This window comes from Engraulis encrasicolus, chromosome 23 (genome assembly GCF_034702125.1).
Source record: "Engraulis encrasicolus isolate BLACKSEA-1 chromosome 23, IST_EnEncr_1.0, whole genome shotgun sequence".
NCBI classification, from domain to species: domain Eukaryota; kingdom Metazoa; phylum Chordata; class Actinopteri; order Clupeiformes; family Engraulidae; genus Engraulis; species Engraulis encrasicolus.
In genome coordinates, this window is record NC_085879.1 from 9,548,674 (window position 1) to 9,564,843 (window position 16,170).

Below are 16,170 nucleotides of genomic sequence, written 5' to 3' on the forward strand. Positions count from 1 at the left end.
TGCTCTACTTGTGTCTTTGTGTATGTGAGGTAGAGATTCAAGTATTTTACCCAAGAGTTTTATTTTATGCTTTCCCGCAGATCCTTGGGATACTGTGGTGTAACATGAAAATAACATTACAAGGACATGGCAAGTCAGTACAGTTTGTGAAGACGTGTAGACCTATAAAGTTTGTTGGGCCTTGGTTTAACTGCTGAAACCTTGGTAACCCTGATGGTTGCAGAAGAGTGGAGTTCTTCTTAAGCTTGCTATAGCTATAGGAAGGCGAGCAGGGCATTTGCCCCTGGGCTCAGGGTCCTCCTGTATTGTTAGGGGTGCGCTATTATTATGAGCTTGGAAGGCCATATGTGGCAGGCCGTATTTTTGAATGCCCCATTCACAACCATTTACCTTGTTTTTCATCAAAAAAAAACTTTGAAAGGGTATGCTTTGGAATGTTGCAGGCTAGCTCCGGATCGGACCTCACTATACATATTGACTTGCAATGTCCTTTTAATGTTCTCCTTTTGAGTTTACACCACAGCATCTCTTTTAATCCCTCCATACAGTCGTTTAACAGATTCAAAGCCTTCTATATTGTAGGACGAGAATGTCGAATGACGAATTCCTGAAACCTTGAAGTTCTGTGTGTTTTTCTGAAAAGTCAAGTAAGGTCATCTGTAATGTCATTTTGAAATGTATTGCATGCTTTAAAAATACTTTGCGGTGCTATACTATGGCTGGGTTGGGTTGTGACATTGGATGCAGTGTGCCACTGAATGAATTTCATGTAGCTTACTGTACCATAAGTGTCGATGATCGTTAAGCTTGTTATTTTGTTCCTATAGAAAACAGCAAAAAGACCTTGTGGATGTATGGAGTCATTCCTGTTGTGAAAACCCTTCTAATACTAGATAATTTAGCTTTTTGTGTTATTCTCAATAAATGGATGTACACTCAATAAATTTGTTTATCTGTTTTTAATTCTGAACTTTGCTGTCACGGCTGCCTGAATAGCTGACTTTCATGACACCAGCACATTGACAAAGTTTCTCACAGGGATTTCTCACGAATTACTGGTTTGAAACCTTGAATAGCTTTTTTCATAAAACATGAAGTCATATGCATTACCAGTGAAAGGCCAATTCTCACTTTTGCAATCTCTCTCTCTCTCTCTCTCTCTCTCTCTCTCTCTCTCTCTCTCTCTCTCTCTCTCTCTCTCTCTCTCGTTGGCAGTCACCTCTCTTCTCTCTTCTTTGTCGCCTCAACTCAAATCCTCCTTTTCAAGCCTGCAGCCAAGGGCAGCACTGCTGAATAGACAGTGGCCTGGATTGCCATTGGCGGCGACTAATATAATAGGATTTGATCAAGGGGGAGGAGGGAGCCTGGATTACCATCCATGGCATTCTAGATATAATATTTTATGTCTATACAGTGTCTTTTTCCAAAATGGCTTCGGGAATATAGGACCAGTGCGAGCCCACCCCCGGGAGCCTAAAAAAAAGACCCGAATCCGGAAACGTCACAAGGTGAGATATCGCCCCCTCCCCACACTAAACTCTTAATTAGCGCTAATTAGGCTTAAATTGAACTTCATATGTTCCAAATGAGCCGAATTATAATATTTGGGTGACACATCCTAATATTATACAAGCAAACTAAATTTTGTTTGTGTTTGCTTTTTTAACTTGTTTTTCAATTTAGCTTGTCCTTTTATTCGAGGCCTACCGGCCATCCATGCCGGTTCAATTCCTCCGTTATGACCTAAATCTCTCCACAATCCATCGCACAATCCATCCTCTCCTTCTTAGCGACCTGTCTCAGTCACTCAGTGTCCTCTCTCTCCCTCTTCTCTTCTTCTTTCATGTGCTCTACTCCTTCACCTGGTGCCTTCGTGTCTCCGTCCTCTCCTTCCCTGGGTGCCGTTTTCCACCATCCATTGCCACCGCAGGTACCATGAGTGTGCTGAAGTTCACCCTCACCTTCCAGAAGCGGGTCCGCTTGGCCCAGGGCCTGTGGCTGTTGTCATGGATAGCCGTGTTATCTGGGGTGATGGTGTTCTCCATGGGAGTTTTCCTCAAGACGGAACTGATGCGAAGAGCTGAGGTAGGCTTACACACAGGCCTACTCTGTTGAAATCCTTCAAATGGATTTGTCTGTAACCCGTTTGTGTTATTTAGTTATTCAAGTACGTCTCGGGTTTTGAAGTAGGCTATACATACGACTATACCGCTCAGATCATCCAAATAGACTTATTTGTCAAGATTTGTTGTTCATTCGAGTGGACATTCCAGGTCATCCTGCAGATCAGAGGTGTGTTATAAGTCTATGCTGCTGAAATCATCCAAATATATTCATTTGTAACATTTTATTGTTAAGTAATTTGAGTAGACATCTGAGGTTCTCCTCCTCAGAGCTGAGATCAGCTTTTATTGACCTATGCCCTGAAAAGGTCCAAAATAGATGTATTTGTAAAGGTTCATTGTTCAGTAGTTCTTACTAGTAAAGAAGTGAAGATGTCAGGTTGTCCTCCACAGAGTTGAGGTATAATAACTATGATTATGCTGCTAAAATGGTATACAATTAATTCAAATAATGTACTATACTATAACTTGCATAAGTAGTCATGAGAGAGGTGTTAAACGTGGGCATCCTAGGTTCAGAAAGTGAAAGTCCTGTCAGATTGAGCCTGCTCATCCTAGTAGTAACTGTAGATGAGATTAGTGAAACGAGTGTAATCACCTGCGTTGAGAGCACAGGCAGAAGGAACATATGGCACAACTTTTACTTTCTCAATCTATTTTTACCACCTCTGATTCATATCTTGTGATACATCTGAACCACTGTGTATCTGTATCACGTTAATGTAACTGCCCATAATATTGTGAGGAAATCTGCTTTCGTTACAGAATGAGTTGGGGGTAGGCCTACTGTGTGTAAACTATTTTATGAAACTGATGTTGGTCATAAAATGTCTGTTTTTGTATTTGATAAGCATATTTGAATCCATTTAAATAACACACATAACACACATATTTCATAATTCTGTGTAAAGGTTGCTGTCAAAAGAATGTTTGCTTGAACGAGAGTACACCTTTGGATTATAAAGGTGACTCATAGGGCTATATGGGGCAGGCAGAGGATAAGACACAATAATTATATTAGGCCTACTATACTGTGACGTATTATAGCCTACAGAAGAAGTTAGCGGGGAGCTATCACGCATAGGAGCAGATATACTGTATGTTGCCTTGCTGTTGTTCTACAGAAACAAAAATGAAAAAAAATATGGTTCATGAGTTTTACATGATCATGTACACGCAGTATAACATTGATATATGGTTGCTGTACTGACTCTTCCTCTTAGTTTTACATTCCCAACCATAAAATATTTCACAAAATACTTTTGTATTGTTACTGTACAACTACTCCTTTTATCACAGAAAGCCATCTAATTGGTTTGGATTCAAACATCACGCAAGTGGAAATGCAAAGTAATTCAATCTCCTACTTGTCTAAAGGTGATGCATACCAATAACCTAAATAACTGACCTCGAAACTAAAGTGGTCACTAAATTGGACAAAAAACAACAACATCAAATATTAATGTCACACAATCTCCTTTTCTTTAAAGGTGATGTATACCCACGACATCCACATAGTGCCCAACCTGCTGATCGTGGTAGGGCTGGCGTCAGTGGGCATCAACTTGTGGGCGGGGCGCATCTGCCAGGACTCGATGGACCTGGAGCGCTTCGCCCGCTGGAAGACCATCTTTGTGCCCTACTTCAGCGGCTCCCTGTTCATCACCTCCATGCTACTGGTGGCCATGGCCCTCAGCTACATCCTGCAGCCCAATCTGGAGGAGTCGCTGAAGGTCGGCCTGAAGAACGGCATCCGCTTCTACAAGGTACTGCAGAGGGGACCTTACACAGCAGTTTAGGGAAGCCAACATGGGGGAGACTAAGGGTCAGTTGTCCCAGGCCCTTGGAGATAGTGGCCCAGAATTGGGTCCCTGTTACATTGTAGACAATGGGCATTTCCCAAAGTCCAGGGTATGAGCCTTGGAAGTGTGTCAGCCTAATTAGACACGGCCAGTAATTGGATACTCCACAGAGTTCACCAAAGAGTATCCAATCAAGGGGTGTTTACGAAGGCTGATAAACTTTGAATGACGCACACTAGACATAGGGAAATGGCCTATGTACTAAGAGGTGGTGTGTGTTTGTGTGTGTGTGTGTGTGTGTAGGGGGGGGGTAACTAATGAAGCCAAGCTGCCCATCACTGACAGTTAGAACCCAAGGTAAAGAACCCATCTCCACTTCAGAAAGTACAGAATCCTGCCATATTCATTTAGCCATTTCCTGAAACAAAAAGATCCTCATGAGAACATTAAAACCGATAAGACAATTGGATCAGCTAATTGGTTAGGTCATCCTTGTTAAGTGCAGCAGTAACACGTTGCTGGGTTTACGTATTATCTATTGTCTGAGTGATGGGCAACCTGGATTCCTTAGTCTATAATTCAGTGCAACATATTCTAAATGCCCTGGTTTTGCCTGTACAACTTAACCAGGTGATCATTCATCCAGTACCTAATCACTCATCCAGCATACTAAGTAGATTTGTCTACCTTTTTTATATCAAATTGACATGATGTGCTGATGTCAAGCTCTATCCCTTACCCAAATTTAGAAATTTGCCAAAAGATGTGCGAACATGAACCTGCAGTGAACGAAAATGTATCATCTGAAATGAATGCATGTGTACGTGTTGTGTTCACAAATCAAATTCTATAGGACACTGACACCCCAGGCCGGTGTTACCAGAAGCAGACCATTGACCGGCTGCAGCTGGAGTTCAAGTGCTGTGGAAACAACAACTTCAAGGACTGGTTTGAGGTCCAGTGGATCAACAGCCGCTACCTGGATTTCAATGACCCAGACATCAGAGAGTAAGTACTGTGAATCACATGCAAGGGATTTATTAGTGCACTAGGATGGGTGTTACAGATATTAGAAAAATACATTCATATACAGAGAAAACATTGAAGTTGTTGTTCTGCGGCAACCACAACTTAAAGGACTGGTTCGAGGTCTAGTGGATCAACAGCGGATACCTGGACTTTTAACGATTCAGGCGTCAGAGAGTCAGTTGGGATTTAGTCGTACACATCAAGGATGAGTGTTAGGGTTAGGTTTTGGTGGTGCTAGGTTAGGAGAATGTTGTTGTTTCTCTCTGCTATTTATCTGCTTTGTTTGACAAGGGCTGATAGGTCAAGGGGTGATCCTTCCCGTATCTTCACCTGGCCTAGCTATATGAAACTGTGAAATGGGTTGGGTTAAGGCCTAGGGTTAGGTTTAGGGGTATTTTGTGGAAGGACAGTGCTGATACCACGCAAGTTGTTTTGTTGGTGATGTCACTGGTATAATCATAAATAGTTTGATGTTTCATGACTTAGTGAGTGGTGTTCAGAGGTGGTTGCTTCGCAATCCAATGCTTCAGAATGTGTCATGTCACAATTTAGCTCCAACTATTGCCTTTACCAGCTGGTACATATACAACTATATTATCCAGATAGAACACATGAGTAAAGTGTTCAGTATGTAATCAATGACATTATCCGTCTGTGTTAAATGCACATCAAAATAAACATACAGTAGCAGGGTTTGTTTTCCTTCCTATGCCATGAATGCACATCACAGCAGAGCTTTACCATAAACAAGCCTCCCACATTCCTCCCAACATTATGTAATGAAAGTTTCTATCGGATCAGCCTTTGGGGCTTTGTGAGGACAACTTGGCCATAGGGTATCATGCTGGGATGAGAAGGTTCCGGTCTTATTGACATGAGACCACCAACGGGTCACTTAGTGTAGTAAGTGCGATAGCCCATCCTATGTGACGCAACCGAAAGAGGAAATCACATGGACCGATTGATTCACATCGATCGACGCAATTGCTCACACATGCATCCCGTCACAACCTTATGGAACACATGTGTGATGGCGGGTGATGTGTTTGGGTGGCTGGCTGGCTGGCTGACTGGGGTGTTGGAGTGAGCAGGCAGGGCAGTCAGACAGCAAGCTGTTGGGGATGGTACTGTACGTGCCACAGATCACACACAGGACAATCAGTGAGCCATCAGTGAGCATGCTCAGACAGAGAGACACTATGACAGTCAAAAAAGATGAGGCGCACACAAGGCTTTCAAGTTCAAAATGTGCATTGTAGCCGAAAAATTACAGAAGAAGTCATCGGAGAAAGCTGGAGCTACGGATGTTTCGGACCTAGTCCATTATCAATGTCAAACGTCTGTAGCTCCAGCTTTTTCCTCCTGGATTTTAATGGTCTGTCCCGGGAAAAAAATATTACCTTTCTGGACACTGTATGAATGGATATCATTGTGTACAAGCAAACTGTGGATTGAGTTTGAAATGTCCAAATGGCTTTCTGTCAGACAGAGGTGGCAAGTGGCAACCCTAACATGCACATGCACACACACAGGTCACTCACACGTACACGTACACGTACACGTACACGTACACGTACACGTACACGTACATGCACACACACACACACATATGTACACACATGTGCACACGCACGCACACACACACCAATGCTCGCAAACACACACACACACACACACACACACACACACACACACACACACACACACACACACACACACACACACACACACACACACACACACACACACACACACACACACACACACACACACACACACACACACACACACACACACACGCGTAGTGTGACACTGCCTTTTTTAGCCAAAATTCCAACCCCCTGATCCTAATCTAAAAATCTGTTTGGTTCAGTCGCATTCACAGCAACATCGATGGCCGTTTCCTGATGGACGCCGTGCCATTCAGCTGCTGTAATCCGGGCTCCCCGCGGCCCTGCATCCAGGACAACCTGCGCGACAACATGGCCCACATCAACTACGACTACCACAATGAGAAGTTGAACCTGTTCAGGCAGGGCTGTCGCGAGGCACTGGTCAGCTACTACATGGGCCTCATGAACACCATCGGCCCCGGGGTGCTGTCTGTCTTCATGCTGCAGGTACTGGATGGAGTCAGTGGAGTGTTCATTCAACACAGTGTAGGACCAAAAGCACTCTATATAGAGGAGTGATACATTTAAAGGTGCATTGTGTAATATTTTCAGCAGTTTCTTTCCAGAATTCATGCTGCCCATTCACAAATGTTACCCTTTTCACAAATACTTACCACCTCCATCAAATACGTGAAAAGGTGGATCTTGTCCATGTTCGCCATTTTGAATTTTCAAAGTTGGCTATGCGTGACTTTGGCCTGCCGGTTAGGGAGCGGACCTTTGGAGGCTGTATTTTCAAATTCCATACTAGCAGTATGAATGTCTGGAGTGTCCTTGAGCGAAGTAAGGCATCTAAGCTCACATCACTCCAGGGACTGTAATAACTGTATGTTGCTTCCGTTAGAAAAGTCTGCCAAGCAGGGGCGGAGGTATTGGGGGCCCAGCAGTATATTTGCACCAGGGTTTAAGGCCCTCGCATATTGGTGATAGGGGCCCTATTGTGACCTTGGCAGGCTTTGTGGGGGGCCTTTTAGTGTCTTTTCCTGGGGCCCTATATGCGATTCTTTTGCCACTGCTGCTAAGTGCAACGTATTGAATTTTGTCAAAATGGTGCCTGAATGCATCTGCCTGAATACGACCTTGGTGGGTTCAAACTCCAGTCTTTAATTAAATAAATCACTTATTTGTGGAATTTTGAGTGTGCCGACAACTCATGTTCAATCAGCCATCTTTGCATGACTTTGTTTTTTTTGCTTAGTGTAGTTGCCCTTCGAGACACTCCTGACTGAAGCGTACAGACAAAAAAGGCATACATTGTAAACTGCCACAGATTTTTTTTTTACTCTACCCTTAAGGGTCAAACACTTATGTAAAGCGACTTAATGGTCTCTCTCCTTGTCAAAATTTTTTGTGTGTCTTCTTCTGGGTATACCAATTGAGTGAGAGGTCGGACTTGCAGCAGGGGAGGAGGATTTGACACAAAAAGGGCAAAACATTTTGTTTGGCGAGGAGGGGAGGAATATAAATCAGGCAAATTAGCCACTTTGCTCTTTGGAAATCAGGCGCTTGGCAAGTGAGGGGAAAACTCATTTGCAAGGAAGTATTGATCCGCTCCTGCTCATAAATGAAACATGACTATTGACCAAACGGGTGGGGGTGGGTGGTGTGTGTCGTGTGTGGGTGTGGTGGGTGTGTGTGGACGTACACCAATGAGAGGACACATGACAAGCTCTTAGAGGGCCTGTTCGACCCCCCGTCCACACACACACACACACACACACACACACACACACACACACACACACACACACACACACACACACACACACACACACACACACACACACACACACACACACACACACACACACACACACAAACCCTCCACCCTTTCCCCTCATCCCACTCCCCTCGCTATTCCCCCCTGCAAACATATCATAAGAGGAGTGACATAGATGGTGATGAGGATGTTCAACAATGTACACAGAAGCCAAATGACCCTTCTGCCTGGGCAATGAGTCAAGGTAATTGGTTCCCCTGGCCCACAGCCTCGCTCATGTTATGTGAGAAAGATTAACTGGTGCTCTTTGTTAGGGGGGATACCATATCCCATATGAAGACATGTGCTGGAAGAGTCAGAGGTGCACAGTCTTTCACAATAAACTCATCTACATATCTTCCTTTTTTCCTGATATTAAATAATGGTCAACTGTTGAGAGGCTACCATTTGATAATCAATGTCCAGTAAAGAATAACTATTCACTTTTTACCCAACTGATTTAGATGACGCTGAGTCTATGCTACCTGCAGACAACCATGAGAATGTTTCATTTTGTTATCTTTATTTCTCTGATAACACTTTATATTCAGTCATGATCAGTTATAGAGCTGCTTTTAGTGTAGCAGATGCTAGTGTTGCTGAGCCTGCAGTACTTGTAGGTGACAATGAGTTGTTTTATGTCCTATAATTCTCTACGTAATAACATTTGCTATTCAGCCATAAACAACAACTGTGACCTATTACCTTTTCTCTGTCCTCCCAGATGTCAGTGCTGCTGAGCTTGCAGTATCTGCAGACCACCATAACTTACTTTGTTTTGATAGCTATTTGCACTTGGTCCGCACTTTGTACAGTAATAACATTCTCCATTAGGGATGCAAATTATTGATGTATTCCTTAATTGCTAGTTGATTTACCTTATCGATCAACCTATGATTAATTGATAAGCTGCGTTTTTCCCCAAATATCAATGTTAAAAAAACACTTAAAATTAAAAATGAGACAAAATGCTACATTTAAATTTATTTACATTTATATTATTTCATCCAAAGGTGATTGAAATGTTCCCACTCTTGATACCCCTCTTTACATGCACTTCGTCATGCCTATTTCACCTGGGTCTCTCGCCGGTTGAGTTTTCAATTAAGTGCAATTATTTTTGCAGATTAAAGATTTAATCGACTGAAGTTGATTAATCGATTAATTGTTGACATCCCGATTTTGCATTCAGCCATTCACCTGTGCGCTGTTGTCTTTTTTCCCCCAACCCCTGCAGATGTCAGTGCTGCTGAGCCTGCGGTTCTTGCAGACGTCCATGATGAGCGTGGAGGACGAGGAGAGCATGGAGTTGGACACGGAGGGCTACCTGCTGGAGAAGAGCCTGAAGGAGACCTTTGAGGACATGCTGCAGATCCTCAAGAAGAAGCTGAAGCTGCCCACGGCACAGGTGGAGGAGGACACAACCTCCGCAGGAGGAGAAGAGGCCACAGAGGGAGAGGCGTCCAGCTAAACACCAGCATCAGGACCAGCACCCAGGAACATCTCCGCTGATATGGAGGAGATGGAGAGATGATGCATGGAGGGATGGAATTTGGATGGACGGAGGGCTAGATGGATGGATGGAAAGAGCGAAAGACCTGAGACTCTTCCAGGATACATGGTTCACAATGGAAAAATCTGAAGGTTTACCAAGTTTGTTTTCACCGAATGTGTTTCAACATGTTTATGTTGAAAAGGGGCGCTAAGACCTGGCCGTGTGCATGTTAATGCACACAAAAGTTATCACAAAAAAGGACACTCACTCCACCCGCCATACACAACTGTAATTATTGGATCGCTGTATACAGTAAAATATGCAATGTTTCTTTAAAAGGGATCTTGTAGGCTTGTCTGATTTCCTTGCAGTACATGTTTTGTGCATAAGAATGGTGTGTGACATTCGAAAACACTGACGAACACACCAGAAGGACCAAATGTTTTTCTCAAAGACAATTAATCATTCTTCCCTTGAAGCCACTTACTGAACTTTTTCCATCCTCTCACTTTTATCTGGTGCAAGGTGAAACTACCTTGAAGATCAGTCAGTAAACAAAACATTTTTTATTTTATTTAACTAATAATTGGTGATAAAAGACATTCATTCCCTGTTCAGCCAATTGTTCTTATCAGAAACAGTAGATTTATGACAGTATAAAAACAATGTTACATTTCTTGTACAGTGTGAGAGAGACTTTTTGTTTTGGTTTTTTGATTTGAAGTGTGTTCATCTACTGTAGTTCACTCTAAATATGAAAATTACAAATCATGAAAATAAGCATTCCGACGTTCCCTTTCCAACACCCTCCCTTTGTATTATATGTGTACAGTTTAGAGAAAATGTATTATGTCTGGCTTCAGGCCATTAAAATTGAATGTAAAAACAGAATAATTGGGAATACTTCACAAAACAATGTGTGTGTGGATGAAATAAATACTGTAGAGTTTTTACACAATTTTTGTGTGATTCCGTGTGATTTTTTTACACACCACCAAACACAAAACAATGCCAGGGGTCGTTTTCATATCAGATAAGTAAGTACACCTATATTTGCCCATTAACAATTAGATGCTGCAACATGATTGAACATTATATACAATGACTGCAGTTTTAATGGGAGGTAAGTACTGCACAGTAAGTGCATCATATTTTCTCCATAACAAGCAATGGCTGCAACATGGTTGAACATGAGTACTAATGACAGGGTTAGAATAGAGGTCACACCACTCGGGGCTTAGCCAGGGCAGGGCCTGTGTCCTCTACATGCCTCTAACTCCATAAGAAATCTCCTTATCCTGTGGATGACAGCTAATGCCCAAACTGCTGATAAGGCACTAATGCACAAATGACTTATTAAGGGCTACTGGAGAGAACGTGCGCATGATCACTGGCTATCTCACTGGGTGCTATTCAGGTCATGCATACAGGCACGTCCGCTGACAGCGTTGCCCGGGCCTGAGACAAAATTATCTGGACTCACTCACCCACTCACTACATACAGTACTGTACAATGTAATGAGCACTCAATTCTGAGCCTCCTCTCTCCTTGGGCCCAGAACAACTGACCCCTTTCATCCCACCTGTCGGCTATCCTGCATGCATGCACGCAAAGCAGGCCATACTATACAGAGCATGCATGATTGTACATATCAGGTGAGGGTGGGGGTTAGAGAAGCTGACCGGGGGGAACAAAGGGGTCACTTGTCCTGGGCCCAGGAAGAGAAGGGGCCCAGAATTGGGTCCTCAATATTACATTGTCTGTGTTTGGTGAGGAGGTCCTTTCAGATGACTTTGTCCTGGGCCCATCCAAAGGTGTCAGCAGCCCTGGTGGGGGGTATTTTACCTTTTTACTGTTAGTAAAAGTGATTCTCATTTAGTGTTGTGATCACATAGCAGCACAGACAAGAAAATGTAGTCTCTACTTTTGACATGTGTGAGCAGGAGATAGCCGTCAGGCACCCCATGGAGCAGTGTGAGGTGTTAGTGCCAAGTTCAATGTGGTACTACACCTACAACGGAGAATGAAATCGAAACCTGGTTACCTGTCTTTCATACAAAACATTTTTTTGCCTGAGACTCACACAGAGATGTGTCTACTTTTAGTCTCTAGAGCCTCGATTCTTAAAAGGAAATGATGAGTCAGGGTTGTGAAAAGGGACTTTTCTGATGCACATGGTAACTATAGACAAACTCACATAGTGCACGGGTGGAAATTAATTTTTCCCCCATCAATGGGGCATGGTGGCTCAATGAGCTAAGACACTATATACGTATAGGTTTTTGTTTTGTTTGTAAACACGGTGTTGTGAGGAGGGGCAAGACACTGGCAGCCAACCATGTGAGCTATTTTTTTGACCGACAGCGGTTTCCAACAATTAGATGTTGAGTTGTGCGCATTCAGGGTCGCGCAGCCAGGGGAAAACTAAAATTTAGAACCCATCTATACTAGCCTGATAAACCAGCCTAAATGGACATTTTGCCGTCCAGCAGTTGGCGCTGGTTTTCCAGGCTACATCTATACCATTATACTGCCAATCTGGGTTCGATTCTAGCTCAAGGTCCTTTGCAATTGCCGATCCTTCCCCATCTTTCTCTCTCACTAAATTCTTGTCACACTGTCCTGCCCTGAATAAAGGAACAAAAGCCCAAAAAACATCTTTTTTTTTTAAATGCCAAAAGTAAACCCGACAGGTAGACTGTAAATTCTATCAGTCACTCATCATATTTTCCAGTCAATTCATATTCAACAGGTCACTGGTGGTTCATTTCAAAACTTACACAGTAAATGTTGTGGTGTTAATTCAACACTTACAGAGTTCATTTAAGTTCAAATGGACTCAAATGAACTCTCTAAGTGTTAAATGAGCACTGCAGAATTTACTGTGTAGAATACTTCTAGTGGCAGAAACTACCTTTGCCTGTCGAGTTTATCTACAGTAGAACTGCATCATTGAAGGTCAGAAAAATAAAAGGATGCTCTTGGATTACAACACATTCCCCTTGTCTGAATCATAATTGGAGTGGTTTAGTCACTGTCTTTCTGCTTGGTCATATAGCGTGCATAGGTTTGGTCCCACCGCACTGTCAGGCCAAACTTTATACTCTGGCTTGGCAAACTGACACACGCACGCACGCACGCACGCACGCACGCACGCGCACACACACACACACACACACACACACACACACACACACACACACACACACACACACACACACACACACACACACACACACACACACACACCTTTGACATTTTTTCCAAGGCCATGTTGGACTGCACTGTGACCTCCAGGTGGTGGTATAGTGCTGAAGAACGGATGTGACCTGTCAATGGAAAACGATTCTTAGGTCTCTGTCTCTCTCTCTCTCTCTCTCTCTCTCTCTCTCTCTCTGTAATACGAAGAATAGCCTATTTGAGTGACAAATGACATTTCATTTACTTGTCCAAGTGGTGAAAAACGAGAACTTTGTTTTTCTTTAAACTTAGTTAGCCGCGTCCCATGTGTTGTGTTGTGTGTAGAAACACATGCCCTGCGGGTGTGATGTGTGTGATGCTGACATATGACTTCTTGCAGGAACACAATTGATGCAATAGGCTACACTTTGAAATTCCGGTGTGGTCTTCAAAGTTGTCAGTGACTCACCATGAGAGAGGAACAGCCACAGCGAGTTATTCGTCTGTGTTAAACGATTTAAAATGTATTATATTTATTTATTTTGGTAATGAAGTCGGATTACTAATAAGAAAAGCAACATGACGACAACAGAGTTTGGGTAATTTATTGAACAGCATTTTTGTCACTGAAACACGCCGTAGGCTACAAAGATGGAAGCCCACTTCACGGAAACGTTAGAGGACTTCATGGAAAGTGCACTCGTTACGTGGGTATGTAGAAGAAACTCTAATACAGAGCAATTGTTACATAGTCCACGTGGGACACAAGTTACCCCCGTTACATTGAATGAAGATAGCCCACAATATCAAAGGTGTGCGCGCGCACATGCGACAGTAACCTGCGTCTTGTTAGTTTGCCAGATTTGTAATGAGATGCAAATGGATGTCCTCTTTCAGATGTAGGTTATGCGTTATAGAAATGATGGGGGGAAAGGATTCGAGGTTAAGTAACTGCGGAAGAGGAGGGGGACAGTTGATGCATGACTGTTAGAATTACATGTTTATTACTTCGAGAAAGAAGTTAACCAGATCTCCTGACAAAACTTCCTCATTTTAACTGCCATGGGAAATGTCAGAGTGAGATGAATAGGCTTAGAAATGGCCCAAGCTGTAATTATAGCAGACTGATTGCGTTTTAAATGTTTTTAAACTCCTCTACCAGGTGCGTCTTTTTGAAGATATGGTGGATGGCGAGTCGACAGACCCCTCATCCCATCAGTACATGGAGGTGAACTCCAGCTCCCAGAATGCCATGAAAGTGTACAAAAGACTCACAAATGGTATCTACCTCAATGAAGTCATGAGGATAATGTAAGTCAGAGACAGCATGCCTTCAAGGGGAGTGAAATAATCATGAACACAATAAATATTGAATATTTTATTGCCCCATCTTTATTTAACTTTATTTAATTTTTACTAACCTTAAAGGGACAGTTTGGTCAATTTCAACATGCAGTTGTATTGCTCACACTACCCTGGACTTGTCAGTACCTGAGATTTTTTTTTCTTCTTCTTCAGCCGTTTCCGAGATCCTGGTCATTGTAATGGGGGCAGCTCTTTGTTTACATTTCAAAAAAACATTTTTATTTATTCCCAAAAACATCCAAAAGGTTATAAAACATCAGCAGACAACTAGCAAACAGCAGTACCTTTTGGGAAAATATTTGGAGTTGGCCTATGTTTCATTTTTTAAAAATGTAAACAAACGCTGCCCCCATTAGAATTGCTCATATCTCGGAAAGGGCTGAGCCGAAAAATGTGGCATCACCAGGTACTGACAAGTCAAGGGTAGCGTGAGCAATACAACTGCATGTTGAAATTGACCAAACTGTCCCTTTAACTCTATTGCAATATTGTAACCCTACATCTCTTACTTCCAGTGAATGCATTTTTAGATTAAAAAAAGAACAACTGACCCATTAGAATCAATTTAAACATGCCTGTGAGACCTCACCTCAACTCACCTCAAATGTCACACATTACAGTGACCCCAATCCCAAAGTGGAACAACTTTACCGCAACGTGAATGATGACAAGATTCTGAGGGTGCAGAACTTCTCCGTTCTAAACCGACACCTGCGCTCCTACTATCAGGTAATGCCCGGGGAACAATGCTGTTGAGTTTTAACATATTGAGCAGGATGATGTTGTACTCGCCTAGCAGTGTAGCCTATTGTTGAGTGCACACTGACTGCACAGTAAACAAGCCTTTAGGCCTGTGAGTCTGTACAAATGCTGTCTTGGGGTTTTCTCGCCAAACTGTTGGATCACTTTGAGCTACAGTTTGTATAAAATATGATTAGGCCTATAGTTTATGATTATATTTTGGTGATATAACATGGCTTGCTTCATGAAAGTCTGAAATCTAGAGCTCACGAGACAGGTTTACCTGCCAAAATGTTGACTTACATATGCAGTTTTATTGTGCACTGGAATACTGTTTTTTGTTTGTTCGTTTGTTGTCAGCATGAAGGGGGTGTTTGTGTTGCTAGATGACTAAACAGCTACAGTTATGTCTGGTTGCTAACTGGTCTCTTTTTGTGGTTTCACTTCTTGTTTTGGGCTTCCGTATTGGTAGAGGGAGTGTCAATGCAGTCATGACACTTTGTAAGAAGTGTGTGTGCTGGGCATAGCTGAAAAGAACACATTTTTGCTTGTTCAATTTAGATGAGGGAAAAAAGGAGGCGCACACAAGACTTGTGTGAAAACGTGTATTGAAGCTGAAAATATTCAACAGAAGTCTAAGGTTAACTGGAGAGACAGACGTTTCGGAGCTAGTCCATTCTCAATGTCTCCAATACTGAGAGACATACGTTTTGGAGCAACGTCTGTCTCTCCAGTTAACCTTAGACTTCTGTTGTATATTTTCGGCTTCAATACCCGTTTTCACACAAGTCTTGTGTGCGCCTCCTTTTTTCCATTATCTTGAGTGATTACTACATTTTGGGAGTGCTCGCACCAAGCAATACACGAGTATCAAGTTCAAGGCGCAGACGGCGACCTTTGTTGGTCTTTTGTCATTCACTTTAGATGAGGGCCATAGAGTAACATAGATTAAACTGTATTGATTCCAGAGGAAATTATGGGCTAAATAGTGCGTTTGAGTTA

At 42.7% G+C, this 16,170-nt stretch overlaps 2 protein-coding genes across 2 annotated transcripts in view; both read left to right on the forward strand.

Moving 5' to 3' along the window:
* Positions 1 to 1,935: 1,935 nt before the first annotated feature.
* On the forward strand, positions 1,936 to 9,857 carry rom1b (retinal outer segment membrane protein 1b). Its single transcript, XM_063189334.1, has 5 exons — positions 1,936 to 2,085; positions 3,614 to 3,889; positions 4,779 to 4,933; positions 6,828 to 7,074; positions 9,624 to 9,857. The coding sequence occupies exons 1-5, from the start codon at positions 1,936 to 1,938 to the stop codon at positions 9,855 to 9,857; spliced, it is 1,062 nt and encodes a 353-aa protein (XP_063045404.1).
* A 3,652-nt stretch (positions 9,858 to 13,509) lies between these two features.
* Positions 13,510 to 16,170, forward strand: part of ccdc88b (coiled-coil domain containing 88B) — an 86,076-nt gene continuing 83,415 nt past the window's right edge. Inside the window, exons 1-3 of the mRNA XM_063190616.1 lie at positions 13,510 to 13,773; positions 14,225 to 14,373; positions 15,048 to 15,156. Of these exons, the coding sequence (XP_063046686.1) occupies positions 13,714 to 13,773; positions 14,225 to 14,373; positions 15,048 to 15,156 (318 nt within the window). The 5' untranslated portion in view covers positions 13,510 to 13,713. The remainder of the gene's footprint in view (positions 13,774 to 14,224; positions 14,374 to 15,047; positions 15,157 to 16,170) is intronic.

What these genes read in the sequence shown, in the direction of transcription:
- rom1b (XM_063189334.1), top strand. Translation starts at nt 1,936, where the DNA reads ATGAGTGTGCTGAAGTTCACCCTCACCTTCCAGAAGCGGGTCCGCTTG. An exon ending in AACTGATGCGAAGAGCTGAG is followed by an intron (nt 2,086 to 3,613) that starts GTAGGCTTACAC and finishes TTTTCTTTAAAG; the next exon opens with GTGATGTATACCCACGACAT. An exon ending in AATGACCCAGACATCAGAGA is followed by an intron (nt 4,934 to 6,827) that starts GTAAGTACTGTG and finishes TGTTTGGTTCAG; the next exon opens with TCGCATTCACAGCAACATCG.